At 38.0% G+C, this 17110-nt stretch overlaps 1 protein-coding gene across 9 annotated transcripts in view; it reads right to left on the reverse strand.

Annotated features, from left to right (window-relative positions):
* The window catches only part of PHF20 (PHD finger protein 20), a 69020-nt gene that overhangs the window by 31195 nt on the left and 20715 nt on the right, over positions 1-17110 (reverse strand). For 6 of the 9 annotated variants that reach the window (XM_084538288.1, XM_084538284.1, XM_084538289.1 and 3 more), the window contains 5 exons: positions 12953-13340; positions 12453-12560; positions 10858-11034; positions 9911-10081; positions 1710-1985 (listed from right to left, as the gene is read on the reverse strand). In XM_084538288.1, the coding sequence (XP_084394414.1) occupies positions 1710-1985; positions 9911-10081; positions 10858-11034; positions 12453-12560; positions 12953-13340 (1120 nt within the window). The remainder of the gene's footprint in view (positions 1-1709; positions 1986-9910; positions 10082-10857; positions 11035-12452; positions 12561-12952; positions 13341-17110) is intronic. The other 3 variants (XM_084538291.1, XM_084538290.1, XM_084538292.1) reach the window with 1 other exon arrangement.

A 17110-nucleotide genomic window follows, 5' to 3' on the forward strand; every position in this document is an offset into this window, starting at 1 on the left:
CTGGGGAAAGGGAATAACAAGAGGGTCAAGTCACTACTCAGTTCCCTCAAACCAATCACAGGAAAACAATTTTTCAAACTGAAATAATTTTACAGCTCCTCAAAAAGTAGAATAGCAGTCTGCTATGAAAAAACACTTGAAATGCATTTCCCTGGAGGTGCTCATGGCCAGGCTGGATGGGGCCTGGGCAAACCTGATCTAATGGGTAGCATCCCTGACCATGGTTTGGGGGTTGGAGTTAGATGATCTCTAAGGTCCCTTCCAACCTGAGCCATTCTATGGTTCTATGCAAGAAGCCTACTCTGATTGCTCTGCAGTGTTAGAGGCCATGCTTTGTAAACCGTTTGTCCCAGGTCCCTTTCTCTAGGCAGTAATTCAGTTTCATATAAGCTGCAGGGTATAATAAACACACATAAAAACAATTATATAAACAAGTATAAAAACACTTAAAGAAAAGGTACGTCTAATTAAATCTTATGCCTGTGTGTTATTTCAAGTTACAGAAGCATCTGGGGCATAGAAGTTCACATTTAGTAGCAGTAAGTTAAGTTACACTATCTTGTTAGGAACAGGAAGTAGCATCTCCAGTGAGAAGTATTTGCCAGACACATTATGAAAAGCAGACATGAAGCAAAGTAAAGCACTTTATAGTCTGCTATCGTACACTGGTAACTCAGTCACTAGCTTGCAAGATTTTGAAATTCTTAACTATACAGAATACTAATGAAAGATCAAGTGCAAAGATGATTGATAAGTACCAGGGAATTCAGCAAAGACGAAGATGGATTCTATAAAACTGTCTCAGTCAGAACACAAGACAGATAATCCTCATGGGCCTGCAGTACAAAGAGAAAGCAGCCCACAAGAACAAAGTCTGGACACATCGTCAACGCCACCACTGCAGTTCCCAGGTACACCCACATTGTCACTGAAGCATTCGAGACACCAGGATCAAAGTGCTTCAGAGAATGAAACTGTGAAGCAGAAGTTAAAGTAAATCTAAAAACTGCAAAGCAGTTATCAGTTATAACTGAAGAATTCTGATTTCCACCCCCTCCCCCCCAAGGTTTTTCCCTTTCCACTGTCAGTTGCATGTGGATCTTTCAAGCACAGCTCTAACAACTGCACTTGTTAAAGACTGGCTTTTTTTTCCCCATAGGTCCAGCAGAGACAGGGATTAGATTCCTACACTAGTATACTATATTCTTGAAGTCAGCTTGTGAAATGTGAAGACCAAGTAAGAAATAGAGAGAGAGATGGAATTATCCAGGCTGTTGCCTTAGTACAGAAAAGGATAAAAGAAGTCTTACAATAACACTAGTTAGGCATTTGTCAAAAATGGAAGGAAGAAAAAGATGAGGAACTCCATGGATTGTAGTTCTGAAGAAGAAACAGAGGCTTAACACTTGAATAAGCTTTTACAAAGAAATAAGAGAAGCTATATAGTCACTTCATTATAGTACATGACCCATATTTCTAGATGAGGGAATTTGTTCAGTTTATCTTCATTAAAACATGATGTTTACAGGTATCATTATACTTCTTCTCCACAAAGAAATACATAAGAGGGAGCTGTAAGGAGGCTCCTTTGGCCTGAAAGAAAATCAATTTCTGTTCTTTTCTGCTTCCCCTCCCTGTTGCTGCTGTTAAAAGTAAAAATAAATAAGTAAAAAAGGAAAAGAAAAGGAAGAGATCAGCGAGATACTTACACAATGAACCAGTTGAGGTCCGTCCTCTTTTTGACCTTTCTTGATTAGCTTTTTCAGAAGCCAAAGAAGCTCTGGTTTGAATATGTCTTTTTACCGGGTTTTGCTGGGATTCTGCTTTCTCCACTCCATGAAAGTATTTCATATGATAATGCAATAACTTCGCTTTGCGGAAGGATTTTGAACAGTCCACAAACTTGCATTTAAACTTGTGATCTTGATCAACAGTTGCATTTTTTTTTGGTGCAAGAAAATCTGCTCTCCTAAAAGGTTTTGTTACTGTAAGAACAAAACAGATAAATTCCCCCATGCACTTGCTATATTTACCAAAAGGCTTCCAAAATTAAAAAAATGGGCATGCATTCAAAACGTGTTAGCTAAGAAATGCTAAAAAAAACAAAAACAAAACCAAAAACTTTAATGTTGTATCTGCTGTTAAGATCAATAGCTTTTAAGGGAAAACTCTGCCCTACTGTGCTCCTAAAATCATTTGTCACAATGTTCGTGTTTTTATGAATGACTTACTGTCTAGATATTTTGCTTCTATGAGTCCTTTGCCCAACAGCTAGTATCACTGTATATAGTGCTACTCTAGATATAAGACAATTATAATCTTCAGTATTCCAACTAAAACATACACTTTGTTCTATCAAGTATATTATTTACTTGTTTGTAACTGTTCACATCTTTGGTGCAATCACTTTCCAAGGAAAACACTTCTGCTCAACTACTTTCCTATCTTTCTGGATGCCTTGCCTGACCACCGAAGTCTGATTACTTTCAGCAACAAAGGAACAATAAACAGTATGTCAGAACATTTTTCTGAACACCTCCTAGAAGCTACAGTTAATTGGTTTCTCAAAAAAAAAAAAAAAAAAAAAAAGGCAAGTCTTCCAACTCAAGAAAGTTTTAAGCATTTGCTTAACAAAGCATTACTGTGCAACCTGGGTATACCTCCATTTAACCTGTTAAGTTCTTGCTCCTTCTCCCAGGACTTTAGAAACTTAATGTTTTTGCTATGAAACGCATAAATGTTGTGAACTAACAGTAAATCGGACTACTGTCACTAGTCCCTGCATCTGATAAAACAGGAGAGGCAGCAAATAGGAAACAGATACAAGAGATCAGGGCAATTATCCATCACTAGCATACATACAGCATCAAATAACCACCAGAGGACAAAGTAATCGTATGAAAGGAGGTATCGTTTTTACAAAACAGTTTCCAAATATAAATTTTCCATTTGTTTTGCCAGCACTAAAACATTATTTCCCTATTTATGAGTATTCTCAAACTCAGGGAGTTAAGAAGGAAGAAGCATTTAAAGACAACACCTAGACCCAGCAACAGTGATACAACCCAAAAGTTTTCATTAACATGTTGTGTACCACGGCATTACATTGAAAATAGTTGGAAAGAGAGCACAAAGGACCCAGAAACATTACAAACATGAACAAGAGCAGTTACAGTTTTTTACAAGCACACGTACACAGGAACAGATTGAATGGGAGAGTTATAGATAGCATCAACACAATTTGATGCAAGACAGCACAGATCGTTCAGAAACGTTTAGCATGTAGCAACAAAAATGGTGAATTCCAGTGAATTGCATATTTAAAGGACATGTAAGAAGCACCCTAGAAAGCTATCTGAAGTGTAATCAATTTAAATACGTCATGGGAAAAAAATAACTTGAAGTTATTCATGGAGGAAGAACAGGGAACAGTACTACGGAGACTGGTATAGGTAGAAAGATTAACAGGCTCGTATATGCACATGAGATTGATTAAAAGAAAGAAGAAAATGGTAGAAACGAAGACATAGCTTTTAGGTGTTTCACAAGGAGAATGGGAAAGACATTTTGGTGTAGTTGTATTAAAAACATCCTGACAGGGAAACTGCTTCAAGCAATGAGGGTAGTAAGGTTGCAACAAACCTGAACAACTGGATCACGCTACCAGAATGACAAAGCTTGCCAATACCAAAATCTAAATAGACAGTGCACCTTTAGAAGCTGCATTCTTAAGGAATGAAAATTATTTTGGGACTGATTAATGAAATGGCTGGTGGATTTAGTGAAAGCAAGTGCAGACAGGTTCTCTTGACTGTAAGGCTAAAAACCAGCATTCAGGACAACGAAAGATAACTTGCTTCAACTTAATTAGCATTAAGATGGGGAAACTTTAACTACAGCAGGAAGGGGCAAATGGGCCCAAAGATTTATTTAACAAGTATTATGAAGATGACAAGGGAAGCTGTTATACCATCATACAGCTGTCACGATGAGGCCCTGTCAGGAGCTCTGTACCCAAGCTTGGAGCACTTTCCTTCCATTGGGATGGACAAATTCTTGAGCAGACACAGGGAACAGCTTCTAAATGATCAGCTAAAAGTTAGAAGAGGAGCACAGGATCGTGTCAGCTGAAGTTTAGCAACAAGGAGGTAACAAAGACATGGGGTAGGGGGAAGGAAAGAAAAAAAAAAAAAAAAACTTACTGCAATGTGCAAAAGGAATCTACTCTGAGAAATGAAAACCACGGACAATCACACAAAGTTCAGAACAAAGCTTATATTAGTAGCATTGCCACCATATTTGGGGGCATCTTTCTTCTTTGCAAGACTATAGAACTCCCTGCTGCCAGGAAACTGTACAAAACTGAGGCTCAGCTCTGCCACTCAGGAGAATCCTTAAGGAGGCTGTACTCCCAGCTAAGCATCAGCTGAAGCTTCTTCATCACACCAATATATAAAGGGGGGTTATTTTCATTCTTACACAATTTTTGCTCATTAAACGTAGCACTAAAATTGGTTTCTATTGAAAGAAGGCCAGTTTTGCATTGTTAGCATCAAATTTTCAGGCACTTGCCTTCCCAGAGGACGTTGGTTAGTAAGGTGAACATACCATGTTTCCTCTGACTACAAAGAAATCTTAATGATAAACCTCCCACCCGCTGTTTCTTCTGTGCTTTTAAACAAAGTTAAAAATCTTTACCTGGTACTCAATTAAACACTACACTATTAACCACACAAACTCAAGGTCAAACAAACAACAGTGTCTCCTTTAACTTTCACTGCACAGACAAAAACATCTTTTCAGCATTCAGCTCAGCAGCCTACCTCACTTCTCAGTGCACTCTATTATCCAAAGGACACAAGCTTTAAGGCAAATTTAGCAGTAAGTTTACAGTAAAATGTCACCATGTAGAAGCTTAAGTCCACAAGAGATTTCTCCCCACTACCTCCCCCCAGATTCCTTCTTTGGATTGACTCTTGATGGGATAGGAATGTGTGGCAGCAGCCCAGAATCCACATTTAAGGTCTGCCAGTCTTTGAGAATCTTCTACAAGGCAGTGGTAAGCCATCTCAAAATGCCAACAGTGCACTGAATACTTAAGGGCTTTTTCCCCTTTCAGTTAGAAGCTTGCCTTTACTGCAGTTTCTAGTCATTAGATCTTCACGAATTGCTTTTTAAAGTGATTAGATTTCTAGTCTGTCTCCCACTCTCCAAAGAAATATTAAGAGAAAAACAAATTATTCCTTCGTTTGCTGTTAAACTTAAGTCTCTTCCATCTGGTACTTTCATGATTCTTCAGTTTGTTAGTGTTACCCTTCTTGAACTGCAGATGTAAATTTTATGTATTTTGTGTTGTGATGAAAAAACTTGCCTCTGACTTTTCCAACAGTCATAAAAACATGAAGTTGGCTTATTAGGCCTACTGTTGTCGGTCAGTTCAGTGCAGTCAGCCTCAATTACACAAACCACTTGGGAGTTCCTTTAGGAATACATCTAGTCCCACAACAGTTCAGGTTTTCATCACAGCCTTACCCCTAGCCCAGCTGACACTCCTTACAGAACAGCATTAAGCACCTTCAGCACATCCAGCAACCATTCAGCTACAGAAAGCAGGAAGTTCTGTTTTGAGCCTGAAATGTTATTTGACATGAGGTGGTGGAGTCACCGTCCCTGGGGGTGTTCAAAGAGAGGTTGGACGTGGTGCTCAGGGACATGGTTCGGTGGGTGACATTGGTGGTAGGGGGATGGTTGGACCAGATGATCTGGGAGGTCTTTTCCAACCATAATGAATTCTGTGATTCTGTGATTCTGTGACATGGGAAGAACTACTTAAGACTATTTCATCTTACAATGTTTTTCTTATGTAAGCACTGAATTTGTAACAATAAGAATAGGGATGTCTACAATGCACAAAAAGCTTGGCAAGTGCTCAGTGTACTACTCAACATGCAAACCTCAATATGCATTCAGAGGGGGTAGCAGGTAGGTGAACTTAAACCTCTCAAAGTGCAAGTGAAGCCTTTCACATTGTTTCCAGATCACTGTGTCTAGCTGTAAGAAAGTCTAAGTTAGCAAGGTTGATGGACTTCCATTTGTACTCCATCTTTATGTTTACAATGACAACTTTTACACAACCTTGAAGGAATACCAGCCTACCTAGGTGTGCTGCAGGATATGCAGCTGTCCCCTCTATGTGCATAGAAATATTTGCTGCTTCTCCATTAACTGAAACACAATGCTAAATGTGACAAAGTTAGAAAACCACATGGTAAGTATGAGATAAATTGAATCCTTGGATGCATGTCTATGCACGTAAAGTCGTCTCAAGTTCTGGAAAACAAAAACATGATAGATCTGTGGAAAGCAAAGGGAGCTCCCCTTTAAAGTCAAATCAATTTTTGAGAGTAAAGCTACACCAACTGCTGTAGAGTGCTTTTAAGGCTGTTTTCAGATACATGAAATGGAGCATTAACTGGCTGTAAGAATTTGCCAACAGGCTCACCCCATTATTTGAAGCATGACTTGCTTTAACTAAAACCTAAATCACCAGTTGTAATCCCTAGACACTAGGGGAGCCAAAAAAAACAGCAGAACGGTGGTTTTTTTGTTTTTTTTTTTTTTTAATTCTCTACTACATATAATTAACTTAATGAGAATTTTGATGAAAATTAAAAAAAAAAGGAAATTAAGCTTTGACAAAATGCTGTATTGCCTTCTAGAACACATTATCTTTTAAAAGATAACAAGCATGTAAACATTGTCAATTGCATCTGCTGTGACTGCAACTACTCTAAGTCTTGAATCATCTACTGACCAGTAATCGGGCACTCTTAAATATCACTTTTGCCCTTAAAAACTGCTGATATTGAAATGTTATCAACCTTGTTCTTCTCATACATTGTGCATGTTAAAACCAGTGCTGCTGGGGTCCATCATTCACCCATACCAAAACAAAACTAACACCACACACTGAAGAAAAGGAGGGTTTTAATTTTATATTTTGTAGTATTTTCCTACAAAAAGAGGATGAGTTCCCATCAAGTGATTAGAATTGAAGCCCACAGACAAAGTTAGTACTGGGTTACAAGGTTGCACTATTCTAAGTAAAAGTTATCTTTCACTTTAACTCCTACATGTTTGTTTGTTTTTTTTTTTTTTTTTTTTTTTTTTTTTTTGTTTTGTTTTGTTTTGTTTTTTTTTTTGGAGAACCCTGTATGTAAGAAGTGTCCGTTTTTTCCACCTGTATCAGCTGTTCTGACAGAACACTTCTTTCCAAACCCCAAAACTCTTGAATACACCCACAAGTATGAGAACATAAACTGCTTGACATTCAATTATTAGTGTTTGGAGCACTGCTGTTCCCTATCATGCTTGTCATCTACAGTGGAGTATATAAACACAATGCCAAAAGTAAGCCAGAAATATGTACAGGATAACAAAATTCTAATCTTTAACAACAGATTTGCCCTGATAGGATCTACAGATTTTAAAATTACTGATTAACAAACCACTCACTCCAGTAATATTTTTAATGTTAGTTAAATATAGAAACCTATGAATTTTTCTTTTATGACAACTCACAGTTTTTACTCAAATGCACCCTATACAATTCTTACTCCACATCCCTAAGAAGCTTCTCCAATAAAAACTCTTGATTGCCACATCTGGATGTCTACCCACACACATCTGGAGCTTCTAATGGTTAGTGAGGTGGCTTTAATTAAATGAAACAAAACCCATGTTCAGAAACATGGATTTTCAGACACCACCACCACTCCTGAACTTCAGGCAACAATTCAATGCAAGCACATATTCTTGAGTGAGCTGGATTCAAGTTAGCTCAAGTACTTACAGAAGCGTGAATATCAAGAGTGCAATACTGGAGGCTCTGGGTACTGAAGCAAACTAGAAGTTGTTACCCCAGCTTTATTCCTTGTATCCAACTAAGTTAGCTCAGGAGATGCCCACATCCCATGAATCACATCAGTGTGAATTACACTGAAGCATTATGCATTCAGCTGATATTCTCATCCATTTAAGACAAAGTGCTCAGTAATATACACAATACAAAACCAAAGGGAAAACTAAAGTAGTAACTGCAAAAGATAACCGAAGGGACCACAGCTTCTTGAATTCTCAATGGTTCAGTTGCACATCAGCATTATCCTGGAGTCTTACCCCATTTACCTGGGGCCAGAGTTAAACTCCCCAGAAGCTAAAACTGAGAAGTATCACTGTTTCAAATGTACAAATAGTTATTTTCCCCACTTCCTCCCCAACAAAATACAGCATCTCACCTCAACATATAGTATGCAAGTTCAAGCAGAAATATATATTAAGATGAACATAAACTGCACCTGTGATTTCAAGCTGAACATGTATGAAAGTCAATGTATGAAAGTCAAACTAAAACACCAGCAGTTTTTTTCCTCAAGTCTATCAATCAATTCCTTAAAGTTTGTTCAAAGGGGAAGAGATTCCCCAATCAGCACCAAATACACACAGAATATGTTAGTATGAAGTCTTAATCTATTTGTTCTTTCACATTTACTAGATGTATTTTGTTTGCTGTAACCTGACATACTGATGAATTACAGATCCCAAAACCTTTTTTTTTCCCTTAAAAAGCAATCCCTGAAAACAAGCATACAGCTACAACAGCCCAGTTCATGTACACTAGTAAAAATTTTAATACTACATTGACTTTGTAGATACTTGAAGCTAAGATACTGGGAAACTCCTTGAAAAGCTATACGAGTACTAAAGTTAAAAAGCAGAAGCCCTTGCAAGAGGCAATTTTTTTTTTTTTTTTTGAAGTAATATTTGACCACTAACCCCATAGCTCTGTGATTACACATTATGGCACGAAGCAAAATCATCATGCCCAACACATACCAACTGAAAAGATGCTGGATATACCATAGAAAACAGGTGTATGTATCATCAGACTGTTTAAGAGAACAAAGATCAAAAGAGCTTTAAGACTTAAATATTAGTAGACAACCCATGTACTTCCCACGCACATGCTATTGTTATCAGTGGCAAACAGAGGGAATTTCATTAGTACAGTTTCAGCTGTACACATTTGTACAGGGTGGGTAAAAGAGGATGTGCAAGCACGAGAGGAAGTTTGGAAGAACAAACAGGATGAAAGCTAGCACAGAGGTTATTCTAGCAATGCTAAGCAACTCTAAATTCCTCTAAATGCTCTGGTCCATTTAATTTAAATCTTTCTTGATAGAGTGTAAACTAGTGAATTTATAGTTCAAGTTTTCCCAATTAGCTGGGGATAAGAATATTGAAGCTCCAGGAAATAATCACAGGACAGCATTATATTTGGGCGTAGTTTACTGCCTATATAGGAACTTTCAATTTGAAAAAGAAAGGTAAGTACACTTCTAAGATAAAATAACAGAATTTGCACATTGAGAAAGATTGAAGTGTTTGAACTATTTCACACATTTGCACTAAAAATTCTGAATATTCTAGGGTTTAAGTGTAACAGAGGCCAAAACACGAGTGCATAGAATTGCACAATTGAGATTCCCCAACATCAGTGCTCTGACATACTGCAGCACAAAAATAACCCAATCTTTTAACTATGACCTAACCTTGAATGACAAATACATCCTGAAAACAAGCACTGCTGTTAATGTCACCATTCACATGTTAGAAATATTACACCCAGTCACTTAAAGAGTATGGTTTCTGCTTTTTGGAATATTCCTGTCAACCTCCAAAGCTTTCACAAGAGATTAAAATTGAGTGCATAAGGAGTAAAATTACACATTTTCCCCCCATAGTTAGCATTACACAAATGTATTGTTAGTCACACTCAAGAGCATGAAGGACCTACCATTAGTTGACTTAAGAAAAGCATTAATATTATAACAAAAATCAAAATTTAAACCTGTAGCAGAAGGTTCTTGAGTTCTGACAGCAGCAGAGGAAGACTCAGTGTCTTCCGCTTTTTCTTCTTGCAAACTGGCATCCGTACTGAGTACCGTGCTATGCGATGTGTTTCCAGGGGATGCTTGTTCACTGAAACTTTGGTCAGATTCAACGGGAACATCTAACTGGACTATAAGGGAGGGGAAAAAAAGAGGAAACTGAGTAAAATGCACACAAAAGCATATTCTGGAACAATGTGTGTTCATCATATTACAGTAGAGAAACAACCACCCATGATCAGACTGCTGTTTTATTAACACAAAATTAAGCTTTTACAACACAACCACTTGCATCTACCCTCTAAATTCAAAAGCTGCTTAAAAAACAGACTACTAGCTCATTATAGAGAAATGGGATAGGCCTACTCATACCACTGTCAGAACTTTCCCTGAAAGGGAAAGGCAGTAAAGGACAAAACAGAAAAATGAAGCGTTACTTCTAACCAGTCCAAAAATAAAAGCATCTTGATTGGTGTTTTTAGTGTTCAAGAGGATCAAACATTAAGTTTAGCAATTAAATTACTTCTCCAATCAAAAGAATGTTAAAACTTCGTAATTACTTCACTTTTGCAAGCAAAACCTGCATCTCTTCAGAACTTTTCCTGTAAGTCTTTTGTCAACCTGTGGAGCTCTCCCTCTCAAGGCAGCCAAGGATCCAGCCAGCTATCTCTCTACTGGAAAAGCACCCTACACGCAAGGTAAGTGCTAGAGTTACTGATGGACAGGGAATCAGAAACAAAAAACAATGAAGGCAGTAGAGATTAAAATAAGCTTTCCTTGAGTTTACTCTGCACTGCTACTCAAATCGGGTTTTAAATGCAGATTACAGGTTATGCGAGTGTAAATACAGTGCTTGCAACTAGAAGACTTCTATACCAAATCCAGAGTATACCAGGAAGCTGCTTACCCTTCTCAGGCTCCTTTGGGTTAGATATTGCATCTTTCAAAGGCTGAGTTTCTGTTGAAGTTGTGACCTGATCTGTATTTAAAATCTCATGGCTAACACTAGATGAGAGTCTTGAAGACCGCCTCCTGATCTGGTCTTTTTCATGGTTATCTGAAGAGTTCTTCAATTTTTCCTGAGCTAGAACAGAGAAATCTGATGGTACTATGAAGGCATAGGATTACTGAATAGCTCAGTAGCTAACTTGAAAGATCATTTCACCCGGTGATGGTTTTTAATTGTTTTTAAATGATTCAGGTTAACAGCAAAAGCCAAATAGCTCTAGTGATTAGGCCTCTCCACAAAAGCTACAATGATATCAACAGTTATAGAAAAAAAAGCATAGAATCCAGAGAAAAGCCTGTTTTGTACATCTCTTAATATTTTCTTTTGTTAACAAATTTAAGATAACAATCACTATCTTACTGATAAAACATTGCTTTAAAAAGCAACCATCCCACAAATGTAAATAATACCAGAAGTCAGATGTGACAATTCAGACACAAAAAACTTTGATCCTAAAATGGTAGCGTGCATGCACTCAAGTTTTAATGCCTTCCGGTCCTAAGGAAGGGAAAGAGTGACTTCTTCAGATCTTCATCTCCTTGTTCAGACAATTACATCTTCTATAGTAATATTCTTTCTCAACAACACATTCAAGTTCCTTAAATGTCATTATACAATATTAAAAGTAGAAGCTATCAGACTGCAATGACGTGAATTTTTATCTAAGATTAAAGTCGCTTTGCGAAGCAATGTGCTAAATTCTCCATCTAGTAACTAAAAACATCCAAATGAAGTGTCCAAAGGCTACAAAGATGGTGAAGGGTCTGGAGGGCAAGACGTAGGAGGAACATCTGAGGTCCCTTTGTTTGTTCAGCCCAGAAAAAGCAGGCCAAGGGGAAGCCTTATAGCAGCCTGCAGCTCCCTCACGAGGGGAGCGGAGGGGCAGGCACTGAGCTCTGCTCTCTGGGGACAGAGACAGGACCCAAGGGAATGGCATGGAGCTGGGACAGGGGAGGGTTGGGCTGGGGGTTAGGGAAAGGTTCTCCACCAAAAGGCTGGTCAGGCACTGGAACAGGCTCCAGTGGGCCTGCCAGAGTTGAAGAAGTGTTTTGACAATGCTCTCAGCCATGCAGTCTAAATTTTAGTGGTCCTGTGTGGTACCAGGAGGAGGACTGAATGATCCTTGGGGGGTCCCTTCCAACTTTAGCTATTCTCTAATTCTATGATTCCATGAAAATAGTTTCTCCACCTAGAGAAGGGTTTCTGTAACCTTTTAAGTATTAGAGCCAATATAACTATTACCTCCCTTACATCTGTGAAATTCATCAAGAATGACAGCTTGTGGTTTCTCTATCCAAACCAAACTTTCAAGACCTAGGAGCTAATTTCAGCACAACGATGCTATACGTGAACAGCCAGTTTAAGAGGAAATGCAGCACCTGTTTTTCTATTTCAGATATCACAGTTAAAGATTAATACCACAGACTTTTTCTTTCTCCACTTCAGCTTATACGTACAAATACTGCAAGAGTTCAAAACAAAAAAACACTCACACAAGTTTCTTTCAACCCTAGGACGCTTTGAAGGAACTTCACCTCCTTTAGGTATTTTCCGACGTCTTAACTCCAAAGTTATTGGCTGCAGTGTCTGAGAACTTGGTTCTACATATTTAGACAGAGAACAGAAGTTGACTAGATGGAAAGCTGGGAAACTTTAAAACATAAATTCACAAGTCTTGCAATTTAAAATACTAGACCTACATGAATAGTATCCTGTGGCTTTCAGTCTACATACAAGCATTTAATCCTACTACAGGCATATTTTATTAACGCAGATTTAGGCAAGTAATATTCATAATTGCCAACCAAACCGTTAGAACTCCAAATGTGAGTAACAAGTATGCTCTCAGCTGCCCTAAACCAAAGCTGAAGTTTTAGAAAATTGAAGACTTCTAGATACTTAGGTTGTGGACAGAATTAGATTGTTTTCTTTGTAGAGTGAGTTTACAAGGGTTTCTGATACATGGCATATACATTTAAGTTCAACTACATACCTGTTGGAGGTGTTATTGGCGGTCTTCCACGTTTTCGTTTAGTTTCTTTCACATTTTCCTGGGGACTCTTTACATTGTCATTCTCAGGCTTCTTCTCAATTTGTGTATCTACTGAATATTCCATATCATTCTCTGATATATTCTCTTTATCTTCTTTTCCATTCTTAGATATATTCTTCTCTGAGACCTTGCCTTTTTCTGAGATGACTATCAGTTTTCCTTCTTTATCAGATTGCTTAACCCTCTTCTCAGTCTTTAATGTCTTTTCATTCTTGTCTTTCTTTGCATTACCTGTTGCTTTCCTCTGTTCTTTAAATTTCTCCTGCTTTTCAGGAGATGATGGAATTTCATTACCTCTTTCTTTAGGCTTAGCATTACCCACAATATTCTATAATAAAGAGTGAAATATAAAAATTAACTTGCTGCAGCCTGAAAGTCCTCCCCCCACCTTTGTATTTAGCAGACTTGCACTTTTTCCAACTTTTCAAATAATAAAGGCATATGTTCTGTTGTAACCCACAGATTAAAAACTTAAAAGGTACTTGAACTGTTCAAAAACCAACAGAGCATGGACATGCTGCTTTAACAGGACAGTTATGCTGTTGAACTGTCAAAGGAATTAATCTGAGACTCTCTGTCTTGGTTCTCATATGCAGGTTAGGGCCAGTAATCAACTCCATAGTTGTATGCCAGCTTAAGCAGTGCTACTTAAACCTTACCTAGGACACTGAGGGAGGAGTGGGAGTCAAGAGCACAGACAAGGACAAACACCTCTATCACCTGGATACAAGACCCATCATCATCTTTTAACAAAAGTGTCTCAAAATAAAACAGTATTTAGGTTGCCATCGTCGCTGCTACTGAAATGTGCTAGGTAGAGTAATCTAAAAAGCAACTGATATCACCAACTTCAACATCTGCATGATGTTAAGTTCTACATGCTTATATTTAAAAATGAAACAATAAAAAGACACTAAGCACTTTAAACTTCAAAAGCTTTATTAGTCCCTGTCCAGTATAAGCTACTGATAACATTCAATTCATTCATTTGTACTTTTCATTTTTCCATAACTGTGATACAGCAGCACAAACTCAGAAAGAACATCCCTGTATCAACAGTTCACTGTTACTGAACACCGTTTGCATGCTGCAATTGGGTTTCATCCCAACACCACATGGTGGGGGGATGCTGGTTACCTCCTTCCAATGCTCCTGCTACAGGCTATCCCCGAACACTTCTGCTCTGATCAACAGAAGCCTTCTAATTTTGAGCCTTGATCAGTAATTTACATCTGATCACATGTCAACACTGCTTTTAGTTTTACTTCCCTCTTCATGTTACCTAGTATCTTGAAGCATTAGCAAGAAACCAGACTCCTTTCCAGCCATAGCACAGCAAGGCACGAGGTCAGGAAGAGAAGACTAGAAAAAACTTTGAAGGCTGATTCAAACAAAAGGTTGAATACCACTTGGGAAAAAGAAAGTGGAACAGCTATTTTGAATTACACAAAATTCTGAGAATACACTTAAGTTTCAGTAAATCCTTGTATGATAGTACAGCTTGCCTCTTCCCACCCCTATCTTCCTATCAGTACATGGATTACATGAACTGGTGCCTTTTAAGATTGCAATTTCCAGATCACAGTCCTAAGAAACAATTCTGATGCAATAAAATGGTGAACAAACATCTGTTCCACCATCTATAACATGATTTCAATCATACTCAGCAGAGGTGATAAACAGTTTGGTTATTTTTTTTGGTGGTTTTTTATATAAAAAAAAAAAAAAATATGTGAAAAACAAATTGCTGCGCATTTCAGAACAACAGCTAGACAAAAAGAAGAAATTCTGTCATCAACTCATGAAGAAAAAGCACTAGTGCCTGAGCACTGCTTTAACCACTGCTTTAATTTCTTGCATAGATTCCTTGAATACCACAGATGTAGGAGAAGCTTCAATGGAAACCTCACATATCAGTTTAAAAACAAAAGCCCCAAAGCAAACAAAAAAACATACCTCACACTCAAAAAATAACCCTCAGACATTAGGTTTCATTAGTTGCGTTACTCACAGACCATCTGATATGAATAAAAAGAGGTACCACAACACAAACTATCTTAAACTGTTCTTAAACTTACTGTGTTTATGGTTGTCTCTTGAATTAGCTCAGTTTTACTGAATTCTTAAAAGCTGTCTGTCCTTGCATAAATACTATCGCTCTGTGCAAGTTGTAAGTATTTCACTATCGCTGTTCAATGGAACATGTTACTCCCTCTTCAGAGGGAATTAAAGAAACAAAGGTAGTCATTATAAAAAAGAAGGCCAGTTCGTGCTACTTCCTTCAGAAACCAGGTGGGCTTTTTTTGTTTGTTTAAAAACAAGACATGAGCTCCTTGCATCTTCATGGCTACAGCCTTTCCCTCTGTAGAAAGAGACCACCCCATTCCACTGGCAGCATGCTGCTGCATTAGTGCTGCATCTGAATCCACACCTCAAGGAACTTACATTCACAACTGAGTCCTGAGCTCTCCAGCAGATCAACTGTTTAAGGACTTTATTAGAGCTCTGTTTACACGATCAGAAGTAAATCTTTTTATGCTTTGTTACGCTAAAGGACAGAACAAAATGTTCTGGTATAACTTCTCTCTCAAGTTAAAAGAAAGCTTCCCAGCCAGTGGTTAAAAGAAGCAAACTTATTCCTTGCAAAACCTATCTACAGCCATATAGAAACACAAGAAACCACCTACAGGAGATAAGAGACAAAATATTTTGTCCTTTTTATGAAGAATCTCTCTTCAGTTCATTCATCTTCATGTATTTAAGGTTAAATATGGCAGAAATATTTCTCATGGCCATGAAGGTAGTTCCCTTGTGAGTATGAGTCAACCCTGAATCAGGCGTAATTATTAGCATTTGAAAGCCTAAAGAGCACTTTGTAGCAAGTCTGAAATATTTTTTCCCAGTCTGGCAGATATACAAATCAACAGACCAAGGAACAGAATCACAGAATTATGTAGGTTGGAAAACACCTCTAAAATCATTTATCTAGCATCGCCAAGTCTACCACTAAACCACGTCCCTAGGCACCACATCTACACATCTTTTAAATACCATCAGGGATGGTGACTCGATGACATCCCTGGGCAGCCTGTTCCAATGCTTCACAACCCTTTCAGTGAAGATGTTTTTCCTAATATCCAACACCTAAACCTCCCCCGGTGCACCTTAAGGCCATTTTCTTTCATCCTATTGCTTGTTGCCTGGGAGAACAGACAGACCCTCATGTCGCCAAAGCAGCAGCATCTCTCTTCAGAGCAGTGATAGATTTAAATTCTGCTTATTAATAGTTCATTATTGGAATCTGCACTTAGGGTTTGTGTTGAGGGAGAGATTCAATTTCTTTGTTCAAACTTGAGAGCCCCAAAAAAACAAAAGGAAATGGCATGACTAAAAACACAGGCTACAACTACACCACAGAAACGTGTGGCAGGATCACAGAACCATTTTTTTGATACCGGTTATTCTGAGGTAGGCACTTAGAAGTTTTAACTTAGTTAAACAGGATCAGAATTTGTCACCCTTTCCTACAAAGTATCCACATGAAAACTGAATAGAAACAACTTCTTTCTTCTCACCATGAGCAGGACAAGATCGTTAAAATAGCCCACTAATACTTTCCATTGCTAGCTGAAGGTTGAACCCACAGAACAGAGCAGGTGAAGGGATAGTAGAACAGCCAAGCCTCAGAAGAAGAATGTGGTTAGGAAAAACATCTTTTGAAAGCTGTGAATGAAACAACTCAACAACTTCCTTAAAGGTCCCATGATAATCTAGTAGTTACTCTGGGAATAAATAATCTTCCTTCACTTCAAAGTTCCCATCCCTTGGGAAAGTATATATAATCACAAAAGTCATCTCAAACTGTGTTCCAGTATCCCGCCACTAGTTTTAATATGTAAATTCTTAATCTCCCAAGGATTTTTAGACAAATTTTTGTCTAGAGACCGACTTCTTTAGTTCAAGAAGCGTATTCACGAAAACATGAGCCCGAGAGTTTGTAGAACATGCCATGAAGATCTGCATACCCTTTCCAGTTTAATGGATTTCATTTCAAATGCGCTGTATTTTAGCAATAGAGAAGTTTCATTCATTTCGTAC

This window comes from Aythya ferina, assembly GCF_964211825.1.
Source record: "Aythya ferina genome assembly, chromosome: 16".
Taxonomy (NCBI): Eukaryota; Metazoa; Chordata; class Aves; order Anseriformes; family Anatidae; genus Aythya; species Aythya ferina.